The 17,193-nt window shown below is 32.9% G+C and overlaps 1 protein-coding gene across 1 annotated transcript in view; it reads right to left on the reverse strand.

Annotated features, from left to right (window-relative positions):
- LOC119662362 overlaps positions 1-17,193 on the reverse strand; it is a 42,902-nt gene that overhangs the window by 20,967 nt on the left and 4,742 nt on the right. The window contains exon 2 of the mRNA XM_038071968.1: positions 3,144-3,310. Coding sequence (XP_037927896.1) covers positions 3,144-3,310 — 167 coding nt within the window. The remainder of the gene's footprint in view (positions 1-3,143; positions 3,311-17,193) is intronic.

Genomic DNA, 17,193 nt, shown 5'->3' on the forward strand with positions numbered 1-17,193 from the left:
GCTCCTTCCAAAGGATCTAATAAGATTGCAGTAAACAGTTCATACACCACAACTACATAGTAGGAAAATTAATTGCTTTTCATAATTAGCACGCAATAATTCAGCCAACTTCATGCCGAGCACAAACCAAACGGAACTAAAACAAGAACCAATGCAAAGCCATGGAAACTTAATTAAACCCCACTAAAGGGATAACTTCAATGCAGACAAATAATACGGAACTTAAATAAGCAAAAGAGGCTGTCGATGTATATTCACAGTATTTTTTTTTCAAAAAAGTCTTAAACATTTTCCTTAAAATAAGCTTCTTCGTGATGAGTTCACGGTCTTAAATGCGGAAGGAGTTGACATGTCTATGTAAATACACTGGTAACGTTGATTTTTAACTTATTTTATTAATTTTTAGACATAATAACGCTTTGTATTTTCTAAAGTATGTATGACATTAGTAACATGCAATCCCAGGATCCTTCTGAATATAGTAGTTTTTAAGATATCATTTAGCACTAGTTATTTGTCTAAGCAGTTTATTTTGTATTCTCCTTACTTTCTCATTATTCTAGCAACACGCCGAGCTCCATAGTTCAATGAGAGGCTTCGGGGTGCACTTTTGTGGGGGTTGTGTGTACTGGAAAATGCAATTTCATTCGCGAATATAGCAACTAAGCAAATTAAGTAAAGAAACGATTCCAACATACTTTTTTGAGGAACACCATCCATTATATTTACTTCGCTTCAAATTTAAAGTAATTATGTTTTAATTGGAATTTTCTGGCAAAGATTTATTAAGAAAAAGAGCTTATGCTTCTGTTTAGAAAGAAATTGATTTATTTTATACAATAGTCCCACATACCCCACTTCATCAAAAACTTGAGTCACAGTACTTTTTGTTCTGATATGCAGTATATATTTCTTTGGCAATTCTGTGGATTTGCTCTATAGCCCTATATCCAGCTCTAAAGGCAAAGCTATGAAAATTTTTAACGTGTCTTTGTTATAACTGATGTATTTATAAGCATCATATTGGACAATAGATTCTTCTCAAAAATTTTGATATTTGAGCTAGAAGAGTTATAGATCTGTATGGTGATAGCAAAGAGAGATCCTTCCCTGAAACGTCGGAACGATATTGCTATTTTGGCCAATTGCAGAATAGTTTTACCTGTAAGGTTTTCGTGCTCAGGTGCCTTTTTTAGATTTGAAAATGTCCGGATAGCTTCTGCACCTCATTTAAGCGTAAAGTAATGGGATTTTCAACAGTAGAAAGAGACCCAATATTAAGTTGGAAATCTGTTATTTTTGGATTTGTTTGATAGACGGTCTAAAGATGTTCTGCTGAAACACTACCTTTATTCTGCGAGCCGTAAATCCGTCAGGCTTTCTAAGCGGTGCGAGTCTAATGGTGATCTAAGTTTTCCGCAACCAATACGAAGGGAATAAATATTTAGCTTAATAGACCAACACTCTAAAAGTATGCTTAAGGGCTTTCAGTTCAATTTTTATCACTTCTCTTGACTGAAAAGTAAATTTATTATATTTTAATTACCTTTTTTTAAATGAATTGTGAAATAAAAAAATATCATTTGAGAGGATATTTGAGTCTGGAAGTTTAGCACTTGAAGCAATGCATTTAGTTCATTCCACCATTTTCATTAGTTTAACTTTGTGGTGGAATTTTTTTGCAATATTACGTGTCATAAGTCCACTTTATTATAGTGACATTATTCATGTCTTTATTATTTACTAGAAAATGATTTCATTCCACTTTTGCACATATTCTTTTTAGTTTCTTATCTTTATAAGTATTGATTGCATCGTATTAAATAAGAATGCAATTAGTCATTTAAATTTTGATATGATTTCATAGAAAAATTTGTACGGAATAATAAACATTCACTATCACACTAAGTATATATGTATATTCTTGATCAGGTCACTGATATCAATCTGTTTGCCCATGTAAAAGTTAGTCATTCAGTTACGGAATGGAAAAAAACATTAATTATAATAAACCCCGAAGAGATACAATACTAGCCGCATCATACAGACCTATAAACTTGCTGCCTTACCTGTCAAAATTGTTTGAGAAAGTGTTACTAGCAGAACTTTTGCCCTTTTTCCAAGAACGAGACCTAATCCTAAGCCATCAATTGGGATTTCGTCAAAAACATGATACTATCGAACAACTGAACAGAATAACTAACGAAATAAGAAGCGCTTTTACTTCGGACATCCCTAGAAATACCAGTTTAGTAACATCAATATTTTTTGAAGGAAAAGCTTCCAGTCAACTCCAAAACCATTTAAGCTTCGTAGAAAGAAGGTTGTCACTATGGCGAATTAAAGTCAATTAGAAAAAATGTCATTATACAACATTCTCTCTAAACAGATTCTCTTCACCAACGAGTGATAGTTGGAATTGTAGTTCCGCAAATTGAAACAGTGACTTACTTTGGTATTCTCCTTCATTAACTTGGTGGAACGCCTAACTTGGTGGAAGCATATCGAAACAAAAAAGTGTGGAACATATTTCAAATTTTGAAAATCATGTAAATCCGCTGGCTAGACCTCTTGCTAATATGACAAATTCTTCTAGACTGAAACGCAATGCTAGACCTGCCATCTTGACTACCTAAATATCATCCTGATTAATTCAATTTATGCGTCGAGATATCTAGTAAATTAGCCCTGGGTACTTATTTAGAGGCCACCATAAAATAATTTACAAATCATTATATAATTCATTCTAGTACGTTTTTATAAAATAACTTGTTATGTAATGTCATTAGCCTTTGAGATTCTAAAACTTATTGTTAGGCTTTAGTTAAAAGCAAATTCGAAAGCATTCTAACTTTGGAGTTCATACTTTGAAGTACAACCATTCATCAATTCGCCCATAGGTCAATTTATGCATGTCAATATTAGTATCAAACTCAAAAATATATTTATATAGAAGAATTACCAGCTTTGACCGGTTGAACATAAAATTTATCTATAATTCACTTTCTTTGCGACTCTTAAGACTCTTAATAAATCCATCACATCACATCAACTTTTCGTAGACCATTGAACTGGAAACATCGCCCTCACATTCAATCAATTCGAGTGGAGAATAAATCACGTGTACAGGAACTCTTACTCACCTCTTCACCTGCGGCATTATTATCTGCGCCGTGTGCTTGCATGCTTCAACGCAGGTTCTTCGCAGTTTTCGAATTTTCTCGCGTAATTCCGGGCAGTCTTTGGATTGGCCAACATGTATCAGCATATCACGAAATAAAGCAACATGGCTATTAATTTCTACAATGAGCTGAAAAAACAGAAAAGAATAAAATAATTAATATGCTGGCATATAATACGAGTATGTAAAAAAGCGATGGAAATTATTTTATTTCGATGAATAAAATTTTTCTGCCCATCTTGCCCACCAGAGTATCCTGTCCTTAAAGCAAAACAAAATGTTGCATGTTGCATGTTACACAGATTCATATATTATCATTTACAGACATTATAACAATTGTTTTTAAAAATAAAAAAAATTCTATCACAAAAGCCCAAAATATTTCCTCTGCCATTTTACAATTCATTGCCAGCAAAAATGAGGAAATTGCCTTCATTTTCTTAATGTCGCAATGTTTTGGCACATTAAGCAATGCCGCTTCAGCAAACAACAACAAATATTAATCAATTTTTTATATAAGATTTTGTAAGGATATTTATGTACACTTGGAAAGTGTTCGAAATTATTCCATTTCCACGAATATTATCAATAATCTTTTTCTCTACAACTGCCTTAAAGAAGTCTTCAGTTTTTGGTCAGCCCTTTTAAATAGCTTAGACATAGGTATTAGTAATCCAAATTTTTTGATTTTTATGTTTTATGTATTCCTTTTTTTTTTTATTTCACACCAAAACAATAAAATTTGTCGTAGACGAGTACACCATGAAAGTAAATGACACAAATAAATCTTCGACAAAACTTCAACACGACAAATAAATCAAATAGTGACTGATGATAGTGAAGAAGAAGACAGAAGATGATGGAAGAAGATGGACGACGTCACCTCCTATTGAATTGTATTTAAATTTTATGTAAATTGTGTAAATATTAAAAACATTTTAATGAGAATAATTATTAAATACTACAGTAAACTATGTTAGAGACTTTGGATTATGTATCATAGGTTCAGTTTAGGAATGGTCACATTACAACCACGAACGTTTAGGAACCAACAACTGTGTTGAAACTGTGAAATCTTACTAAAAAGACGGCAATCCAGCAGAAGAAATCTTTTTAATTGAATTTTCTTAAGGTATGAGGCAAACGGACAAACGAAACTGTAGCATCTGAAGCAGTGGAGCATTAAAAGTCTAGAAGCAACTGTCAAAGACCCTTTCCATCCAAAAAATTTTCTGTGTTGCGGGAGATTTGGACTTGACAGGGTTGCATTTTCTCATAATCACTGAGGTGTGACATGGACTGACATTTTCCTCCGCTACAGCTTCATGCGGATCCTGGTTGCAACAGTATCCCAATAAGTGGGAGACTGATTTGGGGAATAAACTTAACCCCTTTCGCGGGTAAACGATTTAAAACACTCATTTCACATACTTTTTGACCACGAAAATCGCTGATAACTTCAGTAGGGGATTATCTTACATAATTTGTTTCGGTTTAATAAGAGAAACTTTTATTTCTTTTTTTTTTTGAAGAGAAGGCTCTTCACACTTTTTAAAAAATAATGGTAGGAATAATAGTAGAATATGAACTAATTATGAGAAAAATTACATCAATATCTACATCGTTGCCATAATCTCCCTCCTGATATTCTGCACACAGATATATTGTACAACTTCTTACTGAGCTTCTCTAAGCACTTTTCCGTAGACTTACCAATTCTTTGGTCTCTATTTAAATGAAAGTGATCCACACATATTTTTTTGTTATTCAATCACACTTATATCCGTTCGATCCATAGAGTATGCTTTTAAAGAGTCTTAACCTTTTGTAAACAGCCATCCATAGTTAACGTATATTACGTTGTCATTCCCAACTTAGATAAATTTTAAAATGATTGGAATGCGATTTTCACAGTCAGATGGCTGATATCTTTTCATAAGAGTCATAAGAGGTGAATTTACTGGATTCAGGCACAATATGGCGTTTAATGCTTTCCACTACATCAATAAAAATTTAGTCTACTAATACAAGTATACAGTAATTAAAATCAAAATTATTGGATAGCAATTGCAACTATTTTAGACGATTATTTTAAAACTATCCATGTTATCTCTAATATCGTTTTATTTTTTTATTTATCTGCTAGTAGTAATAATTAACACTTAATTTCAAATAATATTTTTTATTAAACTTCTAATATTCATTTTATTATTTTTATTATCACTTAAATGCTTAATGGGTTGCGTAGAAGAAAATATTTAATCAACCCGAAACCATTAAAGTGACAGACTTGAATATTAACAAAACTATTGTCACTCATATTTCAGACATGTGCCAGCTTAGAGCTCACCTGCTGGGCATAGCTATAATGTCAGAAGCAAGTTGATCCTGGCTAACAGTTTGTGAAGTCAAAATGGCAAATGCTACGCCAACTCCGAAGTAAGGATACGATTAAGGTTTGTGGGTAAACAACTCAGGGCGGGTTTTGATAAACAGCAGAAATATGCTCATATTAGGTTTTGTGTTTATTTGCAGCAACGACAACATCAGCACCACCACCAACAACAACAACAACAACAACAACAAAACCAAAACAAAAAATCCAAAAATCAAACTCTATCTCGACTTGCATTCACACACACACTACTTAAGGTTCAATAGAGTCTGAAATTGAGTTGACTGACTGCCTGACTTTAATGTCTCATTTTGTGAAGTTATTTTTAGATATTAAATTTAGTATTAATTTATTTACACACAACATTGTCGTGCTCGTCTCCAACTAGAAAGTGAAACAAATCCGTTTTTTGTGACCAGAGGATGCTTGTGGTTGCAGTGAGCAGAAGAGCAGAAGAGCAGAAGAGCAATGTGAATTAATATATTTTCAACAACATATAAAACGTAACTGTAACACATTAAGTATCTCAAACTTAAGCAAAACGTAAACATAGACTCCCACAAACATTGGTTCTCTTCAACCTATCGAGTATATGCACCTCAAAGTAACAGCTCCGCCAAAGTAAACCTGAAGCGGACATTTAATGTTAGACTTTGAACGCATTGTGGCATTTCGGAACACAGCATTTTCGTGTCTTATTTTACTTTTCACTTTTTTGATGGCTTCTGTTTTGTTTCTACATTTTCAGTAGAACCACAGCACAAGCTTTTTGTATGTTTCGTTTGGGTTTATACATATACATATAGTGAACTTTTTTCTGTTATGATTAACAAGGCCAATTTGTGGTTTGCACTTGACTTAATATGAGTTGGTAACGAATATGCACAAACAATTTATTTGCGCCCTCCTAAAAACGAGAAAATTCACAAAAAATGAATAGATACATCAGGTTCAGGCATCAGGCATCAGGCATCAGGTTGGGCGCCTGCCACCTATACAACAAACTCCATACGGCTTGCGTCTCGTTTGCATGAAATGAATTCACGTACACCACACCATCGCACCACACACCACCACACTCCCTCTGCCGTGAACGCTTAGGGTAATTACTTATGGTAATTAAAATGGCTTTAGTTTATGCATGTATGTGTACTCATAAAAACAGCCACACACACATACGTACACACATTTGCCCTCATACTCGCTTGTACACATTTTATATAAATATTTAATGTACACAATGCCCACGCATGTGAAAGTCGGTATACCGGGGCGTATGCGTAACTTTTCCATTTATTCGCACATTTTGGAACGAGTATTTTATTTATATGCTGTTTGAGTATTTTTAGTCATTTCCTTTATAATATTTCACTTTTAATTCAAATTTTTCCTAAAATAATAAGAGCAAGTGAACAAGGACAGCGAAGCCTGAATGGTGTTTCGCCTAATTTTGATGTGTGAAGTACAACATAATTAGCTTATAGAAATATGTCGGTAATTTCATCATTCTCTACTCACTTAAAAAGGATCCATTCAAAATTAAGGCAATTTTCAGTTTTTAAAACACGTTTTAGAGACTATTAAAACTTTACTTTAAAATACGGTTTTTAGTTCGGGGAATACTCATTTAAAATGATCTGAAGTTATAAGCATAAAGTTATATTGTCTTTTATACAATAAAGCAAACTCCAACAACGTTCTATATATATTTTAGTTACAAAATGCACTGACATTAGTCAAAATGTGAATCTATAAGATGTGGTAATTAACAGAAAAAATTAGTCACCCTTTTCACCGTCCATACATATGAAACGAGTATGCACTGAAATTCTTTAACACAGCAAACTGACTTGCAGTAATTCTAGATAGAAAACTTGAAGTAGTAATGTAGGGAGCAGGTGTTTAGTGTAATTTACAACTGCAATTAAATTATAGCCAAAAAATGGAACAATAAAGCTTAAACAATATACTACCTCCTTAACTCGATCCACAAATCCATTTTACTATACAATATCTGGAAGCCATTGCTCAAAACTAAGGGTAAAGTTACAAAGCTAAATCAAATATTCTCTCTTACGGAATACCTGAGGTCAACTCCTCAGACTCTACACAACTTATTTAAACTTCTCTCAATTGATTTTGCTCAAATCAATTCAACAAATGTGACTCTGACCACTATATAACCCCCGTATACTTTAATGATGACCGACTGTCTACTTGCCAGTTACAATAAAAACAGTGAATCGAAGCAGTTGACACAACAATAAATAAAATTTATTAACTCTATCGTATAAGATACATAGGAATATTTGCTGAATGCAAGATTTTATTTATTAAATATGTACATTACATTGAATTTCATCAAAAAGTGAATATATTTGAAAAATAATTCAATATATTACTTAATATTAATTGATTTATTTGTCTTTCACTTATTTGTGATTCTATTTTTTATTTGCAGTATCTTATCTGCATAATCTGCTGTAAGGATACACTTATTTTTGAATTATTTTATCTTAGATAATTCCTATTACATTCAATTCCCAATATTAGACAAATTTAATTTAAGTACATTCAAACCAAATAATTCTTAATAAATTGTGACACTTGCTCAATACTAGTTTAATAGAAGTTTAGATTGTTTGGGAAACAAATCTTACAAATATTGTACATCCAAAACTGTTAATAATCCTTTAATTCTGAACAATAAATCATATTTTAGTAGTAATAACCAAAAAATAGAAGCGGAAAGGAACTATATTATAAGCATTCAATGCATTTCCACCTCCCGTGCGGACACAAAGAATCCGGTCTATACAATTTTTGAGAAATTTTGAGTTTTTCGAACTCAATGGAATTGCTTTTGAACAGCAGTGCACTAGTGCACTGACAAGCACACTTCACCGTATTCAATCAATTATATTCACCGGACATATATGTAGTAACGAATAAACCAATTTGTATTCATAAACGGCTAAGCATTATTGTCTGTACAGACAGACATAAATTCTAGACCACCAGCTAAGTGGAAATGCTCCAACAATACTCTACAGTTCAATATTACCAAGTACTGAACCATTTTCACCTTCACAGATTTCCAAAATCCGAGCTCAGCGGATTGCAGGGCCAAATTCGAAAAATAATTTCACGAAGAAAGGTTGTTCCTTTCTTTCGAGACAAAGTAATGATGATTGCAGGCTGCTTCTGTATATCCACAAATCTCATCCATCATGCTGTTGGTATTTCAATAGGTTGCCTTGCGTCATTGTGCTTAAGTCAAAAATTGAATTCCCGTACCGTGGCTCTGATAAAAATAATGTGTGAATATTTTCCAAAAACTAACTTGCAATACAACATACAGCACAATACGACAATAATTTTCGAAGTATACTAAAGGACGGTGTTGAAAGAGGAAAAAGGACTGCACAATTGCATCAGTAGCTGCGGAAGATTTCCGCAAAATGACAAGAACGAGAGAGCAAAACATTAACTACAGCGATTTTGGACTAGCGTCGAACTGATTAAAACTTGCCTTTGAACTTTGCGTAAAAATATTCATAAAACATATTTGACAAGTTTGAGTCCTGCTAAATCAATTTAGGGGTAAAAAGTTTTAAAAAAAGTGAAAATTTCCTTAAAAATGCAAAATTTCATTTTAATAAAATGATTTCGGCAAAGCCGTCTCCTGCTCGAATGGCGGTTCACGAGTGGCAACCGCACAAGAGAACGCGGCACGTAAGCCAAACTGACTGTGTGGGCATTGGTGCGGATCCTCGTGTACACCGAATTAAGTTAATATTCTTCCACTTGAGTATACGGGCTTCTGGATAAATGTCGAGGGGAGCGCCTGGCATGGAGCGCATGAAATATTTACAATTGTGTGCATATATCATTGCCGGAATTAAAAGTTTTGTGCCATTGAGAAGTGAACATGTTGTTAAATTTAAATATTTAATCAAACATTTCAAATAAACAGCAACAGTACAAATATTTACCCACAAGTATATACTATGTATGTATATATATATTAATACACGTATGTACCTGTAGTGTAAACACAAACAAATATATTTATGGACATGTGCGTATAATTTTGCACTAAGTAATTCATATACTTACATAACTTTAGGATGAATGAGTACAAACATATCCCATCCTCAGATGTTCGAACTCAAGAACAGAATAACAGGATATGCGATATATTAAATTTCTATTTAATATACTGATGATATACGTAGTACTTAGTTTTATACGTCCAACGAGACATTCTGATGATAGTGAAAAAATTATTAAAAACGAGTAGCTCTACAATTATGTTTAGATATCAGTAGGTGAACGTGATGATATCTATAATGGTAGACGTGAATACACTGGAGTGTATACAGAGATTCATCCAAGAGTCAATATAATCACAATTTATTTTTTAATTTTATTCAAAATTCTCAATGCTGAACATAGCACCATAAGCCATAAGTTAGTGCAAAGAACTTCACAAAAGTGAACTGACCCTGAGACCCTGATTAGAAGTTCTATGAATTGAATTGTCTAATTGTAACTTTTCAATCAATAGACTATATTATTTTTTCACTTCAAATTTATAATTTACTAATTTAAGTAATGATTGTTAAGTACTTATATAAGCATTACGAAGGACTATGTGTGCCACCCGTCACAGCCTGTCACCCCTTGCCTTAAAGGCTGTAGACAAGGCACTGTGCATACATATATGTGTAATTCTGAATAATTGACTTCCAGTATTCAATTAATATTAGTAAACCGTTTAATACATTGCTATAAATTGATTATCTCATCAATTTTCATCAATTGAAAGCATTTAATATTTCCATCCCTCAATGTACACACATCCCAAGTAACGGAAACTTAATTCCTGCCTTAGTTGCGGTGAGCATAGCTTGGATTAGTGGGCTAAGTCTGTAATGATTGTTGAAAATCAAATGTGGTGTTCGACTTAGGTCAGTTCACAGAATCTCGGATTTCAACTCCCCCAAGGTAAGCAGAATTTATTGTGAAAAGTCAAGAGCAGAAATGCAACTTTTAAATTAAAATTGAAAAAATAATAAAACTAAAATTGAAAACGCTGAAACCACAAAAGTTCGTACACGGCACTTATGTGGATAAAATCATGTACACTGAAAAAAATGCTTTCAGCAGAAAAGGCATTAGGCCCTGAAGAGCAAACTCTTGACTTCAATAAATATTCGTAAACCAAATACAATTGATTCAACTGCAAAGGCGTGCGACGTCCACAGAAGGAAGCGAAGATGCCGAAGATGGCGAAGATGGCGAGGATGCCAAGGATGCCAAGGATGAAGAAGATGGCGAGGATGGCGAGGATGGCGGAGTTGTGAGATAAGCAACCAGACAGATTGATGTGCAGTTTTGTGCGTGATAAGAACTTGAATACGAAATTTAAGACGATACGCAAACGTTCACGAAATGTTCGAAATCATTTCGCATCCTTAGTAGATGGCGGACTGCCTTGCGTTCCGCTTCAGAACAACTGCTTTTGTGTCTTATTTGTTTTGTTGCTTAATTGACGTTTCGCTATTCATGTGCACTTTGACTTATACAATTACGTCCTGTCAGTGATTAGCCATCGTATTTCGAGACTTAACAGCTGAAGGATTTATAGATACTCAAGTGGCGATTGCTCGTTAGGTGTATATGGAGGTATAGGTTTCCGCAGTAGATTGTACACACTTATTGTATTCTAGTAGGATATTTGTATTGAATTCAAACTTGGTTACATTTAAATAAGCATCGAGTAAACCAAAAAAATCCTTTCGATACATTGTCGGAAATTTACGTTGTTTAAAAAAAGCATCGAGACTCTTCAGTTGTCAAAACAGTTGGGGTATTCAATTTATTACTTGCGCTGTTTTTTGGCATCAAATCAACATTTTGCGAACAAACATTAATCATTTCAATTTATTCACTGCTTTGATGTTCTATTACTCGAGCCATCATTTGAGGACTGCGTATCGTGGGACTGAAAATTGTTGGCGGTCCTGGATTTTTCTTATTTGATGTCAGGGTTTTTTCCTTTTGCCAATAGATAAGCAATTGAACAATAATGATTATTTATCGAAACTGATTTTAAAGAATAATTGAATAGCAGCTACAAACGCTAAAGAATTGAAGACTCAGTATTAAATGCATTCAGTATCTGTATTTAATCGAGCTATAAAAGAATCTACGTTGCACGAAAAACATTTGTGATTAGCTTCACTTAAAAAAATTCTTACGCATTCAAAATATTTTCTAGATTGATACAAATGAGTCCAAGACTATATAAAGGGAATGATTGCAATTGGTTGAAATCGAGTGTTCGGTATGTACGGATAATATTCAATATCTTCTCTCAGTTTCATTCAGTCTGCTTTCAATTCCGATAGTGTTACAAATATATTAATGGTCTTGGTACACGTTTGTGTGGGAAGACTTATTAATATTATCATATTATTTTCATCTCACAGATAAGAGGAAATGGACATTAGTGAGAAAATATTCAAATGATTGAACGTTCAGTTCAGAAATATTTCTTGAATCCTGAAGTTTCCACACTATAATTCTCGTTCCAACTCGAAGTCGTTTTTTTCTGAAACTGAGTATTGGGAAACATAACTTGGTGATTTATATTTAAGACATCTCTCAACACCTTCTGTTTTCTTCTGGTTTTAGCTGAAAACTCATAATTGATCTGTTTTGCTGTTGATAAAAATGTAAAATCTTCTTTTAAATGAGCTTTTAGCTACAATAGAACTTAAAGACTTCATTGTAAATCTATATTCACCTAAGGTATTTCTTTTGAATTATCGCTTAAGAATGTAACATACGCGTTAAGAATCTATATAATTTACTACTGATTTACCGATGTACTCAGTTTTTTTTGGATATTGAAAAATAATTTCTTATCTAAAGCCCGTTTGAAAATCAAATCAATGCCTGAAGGATCTGTAATGATACTATATTGTATTTTATATTATATACTAACACCATCGTTACCGTCGTTTGGATTTTTAATATAAACACATGTTACAGGTACTTTCTCCAATATTGAGCTAAAAACTCATTTCCAGGTATAATCTCTTTGCTCTGTACAATTGTTGTCCTTGCATATATTCTTCTTGTCATCTTACAGGATGTGACTACCAGTTCAGTTATATTAGATGGCATTGTCGAATTTTTAGTGTGGATTATTTTTCTATTTTGTGAATACATAAGAAAATTGTCTTTTTCGAAGCAATTTTGCTCGATAATCACTATACAGTTTTGTATTATCGAAGCCTTTATTGAATAATAATGATCCAACTTCAAGATAAGTACATAATCAATGGACGTACAATAATATTGTACAGTTGAAAAGACATTTTTGGAACCGAAATCAATTATTTTGATTATAATCTGATCAGTTAATTTCGATGATATTGCCGAACATCAGTTAATCAGCGAATCACATGATTATGGCTTTATTACGAATGACGGACCATAAGGAACTAGTGAAAGCAGTGGAAGCAGTGGAAGCAGTTAGAGATACATTAAGGTATCTATGATTTTGTTTCTCTCTTAAACACTCCAAAGGTAAGTCTTTAAGTCGTCGTATTCCTGCTCCATTGTTAACCGTCTCACAAATTCCTATGCTTTATGTCCTTTCCATCTCAGCTGGTGATTTTACAACTTTTTTATTTGTCCTCTCGTTATTTGTTCCTTTTGGCACCACTTGAACGCACACATAATTACGGAGGCACGCGCTCGTTCGCACAAAGGAGGAACACACGAGAGTTGCGAGTATTGTTCCGTCCTTGAAACATCCTCGCACAACAGTTTAATGATGATTTATTGGCAACCAAATTTAATATTTTCGTTCTTTAAAATTTCTTCAAAACTAAAGTAAAAAGTTTAGATCTAAAACAGCAACAAAGAAAGTAACAAACGAACTCAAAGGAAAGTAAGCTTCATATTTTAATTTTAGCAATAAATCAGTAAAATATTTAAGAAGAAGTTTAGGAAGAATTCATTTTTTTCTTATTTGGACTATTTTTAATTTGTTTAGATTATTTGACATGTTAAAAAAAGTTCTATAAAATCCTGAATACATCCCTATGTATGTAACAATAATCAGAAAAGTAAGTGAACCGACAAAGAGTTATCCATTCTGCTATATATAGAAGGCATTAAAGTAAAATGGACGATCATCACATGTAACTGAGAATATGTGAGGCACCTTGCTCGATAATATATTGATAGTACAACAGAATAAGTAAATCAAACTGGTTCAATCAGATTAATCAAATTCTGCAACAACTTGATTTAAGAACAACTTACTCAGCTTGTCAAAAATAAAATCACAACGTCATGTCATATTCTCTTGTCAATGTAAAGAAGAGAATATTTTTATACAATTCTGTTTATATACTTTAATAAATAGAGGAAGCAAATTTATAATTCATATGACCTATGCAATATTTTTGTGGAGTTTCATTAGAAGTGCTGGTCACAGGAGCATTTCTGGAAACTGTGATGACAATAGATTACTCAGCAGTGCTAAAGAAGTCCTATTTTAAGAACATATCAATTATACTTGATATGTTCATACAGTTAGCCTCACTTAAGCTGACCTTGTGAACAGAATATTTTAAAAAAGTAACAAAAATAACACGAAAAGTATATCTGCGCTATATGTATGATATGGTCTATATTGGACTAATCGTCTCTAACTGTTTTATGTTGACTACTTAGCGACTCCACACAATGGCTTCTGTACTGTCGCAGAAGAAAGGAAAGCACGTTCATCATTGGTATACATTCTACCTTTGTCAACTATCTATACCTCATCCGCGATATAGGAGTTTTATTAAAACGACACTATAACTTGTTGACCAGAATAGAAGTATTACTATCCCAAATTCTTTGTAATTCGTTGTAACTTCTTGGAATCTAAATAAGTTCGTCTTCAATGTGATCAGAACTTTTCGGAAATCAAAAATATTTAAAGAATTTTATGTTTATGTTTATAATGAAGAAATATCTGACATTTCATAAAATAAGTTGTTATTCTGGTACGCACTATGGCTTAGACCAGAAATAAGAGTAGATCGGTTATTGTGCCACTTCAAAGAATTATCATATAAATATTTAGAGAGGAATGAACAACTCCTCAAATTCTAACTGGTTCTAAAATTTATTTATTTCTTATTGAATACAAGAACAATTTAACCATCATATAGTATCATTTAGCAAGGTCGAAGACTTTGGAAACATGTTGTTGTGTTTTGAAATATTGTGTCTGTTTATGGAATTTATTCTTTTAATATCTTCTTTTAATAATATAATAAGAATCGTTTTCTATAATTTATACCATATAGTATTCATCAAATTTTAAATGCTAACATTTTTTCTTTTCTACCCATCTTTGTTTCTCCATTGTCCCTCTCCTCTTAATTATCGCATGTTTTTTACTTTTTTGCTTACTTTCTTATCTTTTCTCTTTAACTATAGGACATATCCCTTCTTCCTTCTATTTTCTTCCCTTGACCTCTGGAATTTTTAACTCCCGTCTCTTACTCTTCTAATTCAACTTCACCTTAACATATTCACTTATCAAAGATCCTTTCATGTATTTTCCTTCCTTGTGTTAATCGTTTTAATAAGTTGCGATTAGTTATGAGCACAGAAAAGTATTGATATATAATCGGTTCTTAAATCCATTAAGAAATTTTTAATGGAAAAATAAATAATTTGTATTTAAGTGATATACATTAATCGAGGTAATGTCTTGACAGTTTGTCAAAATACGAGAAATTTCATAGCTTCCCCATATTTCTCTATAGCGAAACTTAATTGAAGATTTTCTGCTCCGAAAACTTTTTCCGAAATTATAAAATGGAATTGCACCAAAATTTTCCTGCGTCTCTCAGAAATGTTTATGCATAATTTAAATAAATAATAGAAATTTAATTTAGTGCTTCTCTATCTACTAAACAAGTTCAATAACTTAATTTTAAAGTAATTAGTGTGCAAACAAACCGAATTTGTCTTGAAATTGATTAATTTTTAGTTCAACATAATTTTTCGTAAATTTAGCGAATAAATTTATATCCTGACTAGGACGAGTGTGTAGAATGTGCACGGGTTATGAATCCTTCTATTCTTACAGTAAATTTAAGGACTTCTAACCTGTCAGCAGGTTGATTCACATCAAGTTTCACAACGTTTAAATCATTCACTTTAACTAAATGGAAATCCTAATACGCCCTGACCTAAACCCTAACGTACCCTAACGTTTGGACGCGCTGGGCCAAACATCAAATGTCCTTTCCACTGCTGTCCAATGAAAGCAGTCGAACTGGGCAACAGGTATGAATTGCACGGAATGATTCAATTCAACTCGATATTGCTCCGTGTATTTACACAATTTATGCATTTTGCTCTTCATTTTATGTAATTATTCAATATTAAATATATAAATGTGAATTTAAGCAGGAAATGTTCTTACTTTCGTACGAATGTTTAAATGAAATTGAAAATATTTCTACGGTACCTACCCCTCCGCTTCCTCCGCTTCCTAAGCCTCCTTGACAACACCCAACCACCCAAAAATGAGTTGCGAAGTGCAGAGGTGGGAGCAGAAATGGAGCAAAGGCTATAGTTTAAGGACGGATTGTCGAGTTCAACAAATCTGAACGAGGTTTTACCTTCAGCGATATTTTGTTTGTGAAATAAACTAAAAGGAAATTTAAGTTTTTAATTCCTTTTTTGGTTTTTTTCACTTTCACATTTTATGTCACTTAACTTTTGTCCACATATTTTTATTTATTCATTTTTTAATAATTTCTTCTCGACGTGTAAGGACATTACTCTTTCTGCTCATAATTTGAAAGCCAGTAAGGACATCTGCAGTTATGCGTGACTATTTATTTTGTAGATTATTTTCAAAAGTTGTTTACTAAATAAGAACACAAAACACAGTTGTGTCCCACTCTCCTTTCTATATAAGGTTATAGATATCCTAAGTAAGGAGGTAGTAATACTCGTAAGTGGTAAATTACAACGACCCGTCCATACGGTTCCTTTCATCCACACTCCTAAAATTCAACATTTACATTTGCCTTACAATTTATGCAGTTTCTCACCGATATCTGTTTAGCATTTGATGCAGCAGTGTCCTTGCTCCTCCTACTCTCCTCATTTGCAATAAATGAGGGGACGAGGTCATCATCATATTTTGTTACACATCAAAACCAATTTGAACTGAAATTCGGAAATTCATGACTCGAAAGTCTTTAATTGCAATTGCATGGATTCACTGCATGTGTGTATGTGTGTGTATTTGAGGAAGATTTTATTATGTTAGATAACTGCGGGTCTACACCTCGAGAAGAGAGCTTTTCAGTGTCTAATTCATCAGTTGAAATCGCTAAACTATAAGCTATAGTTCAGTTAAGTTGAATTACGGAAGAACCTTCAGAAAACAAATCACAATGTTGAGATAAGAAGAAGCGCGTATCTCTGTATTGGGTTTGGGCATTGTTAGATAATCCGCCAAGTTTAATCAGGAATTGTAAAATCGCATAGTTCACAAAAGACAGATGGAGTA

The sequence above is a fragment of the Teleopsis dalmanni genome, chromosome X (assembly GCF_002237135.1).
Source record: "Teleopsis dalmanni isolate 2A chromosome X, ASM223713v2, whole genome shotgun sequence".
NCBI classification, from domain to species: domain Eukaryota; kingdom Metazoa; phylum Arthropoda; class Insecta; order Diptera; family Diopsidae; genus Teleopsis; species Teleopsis dalmanni.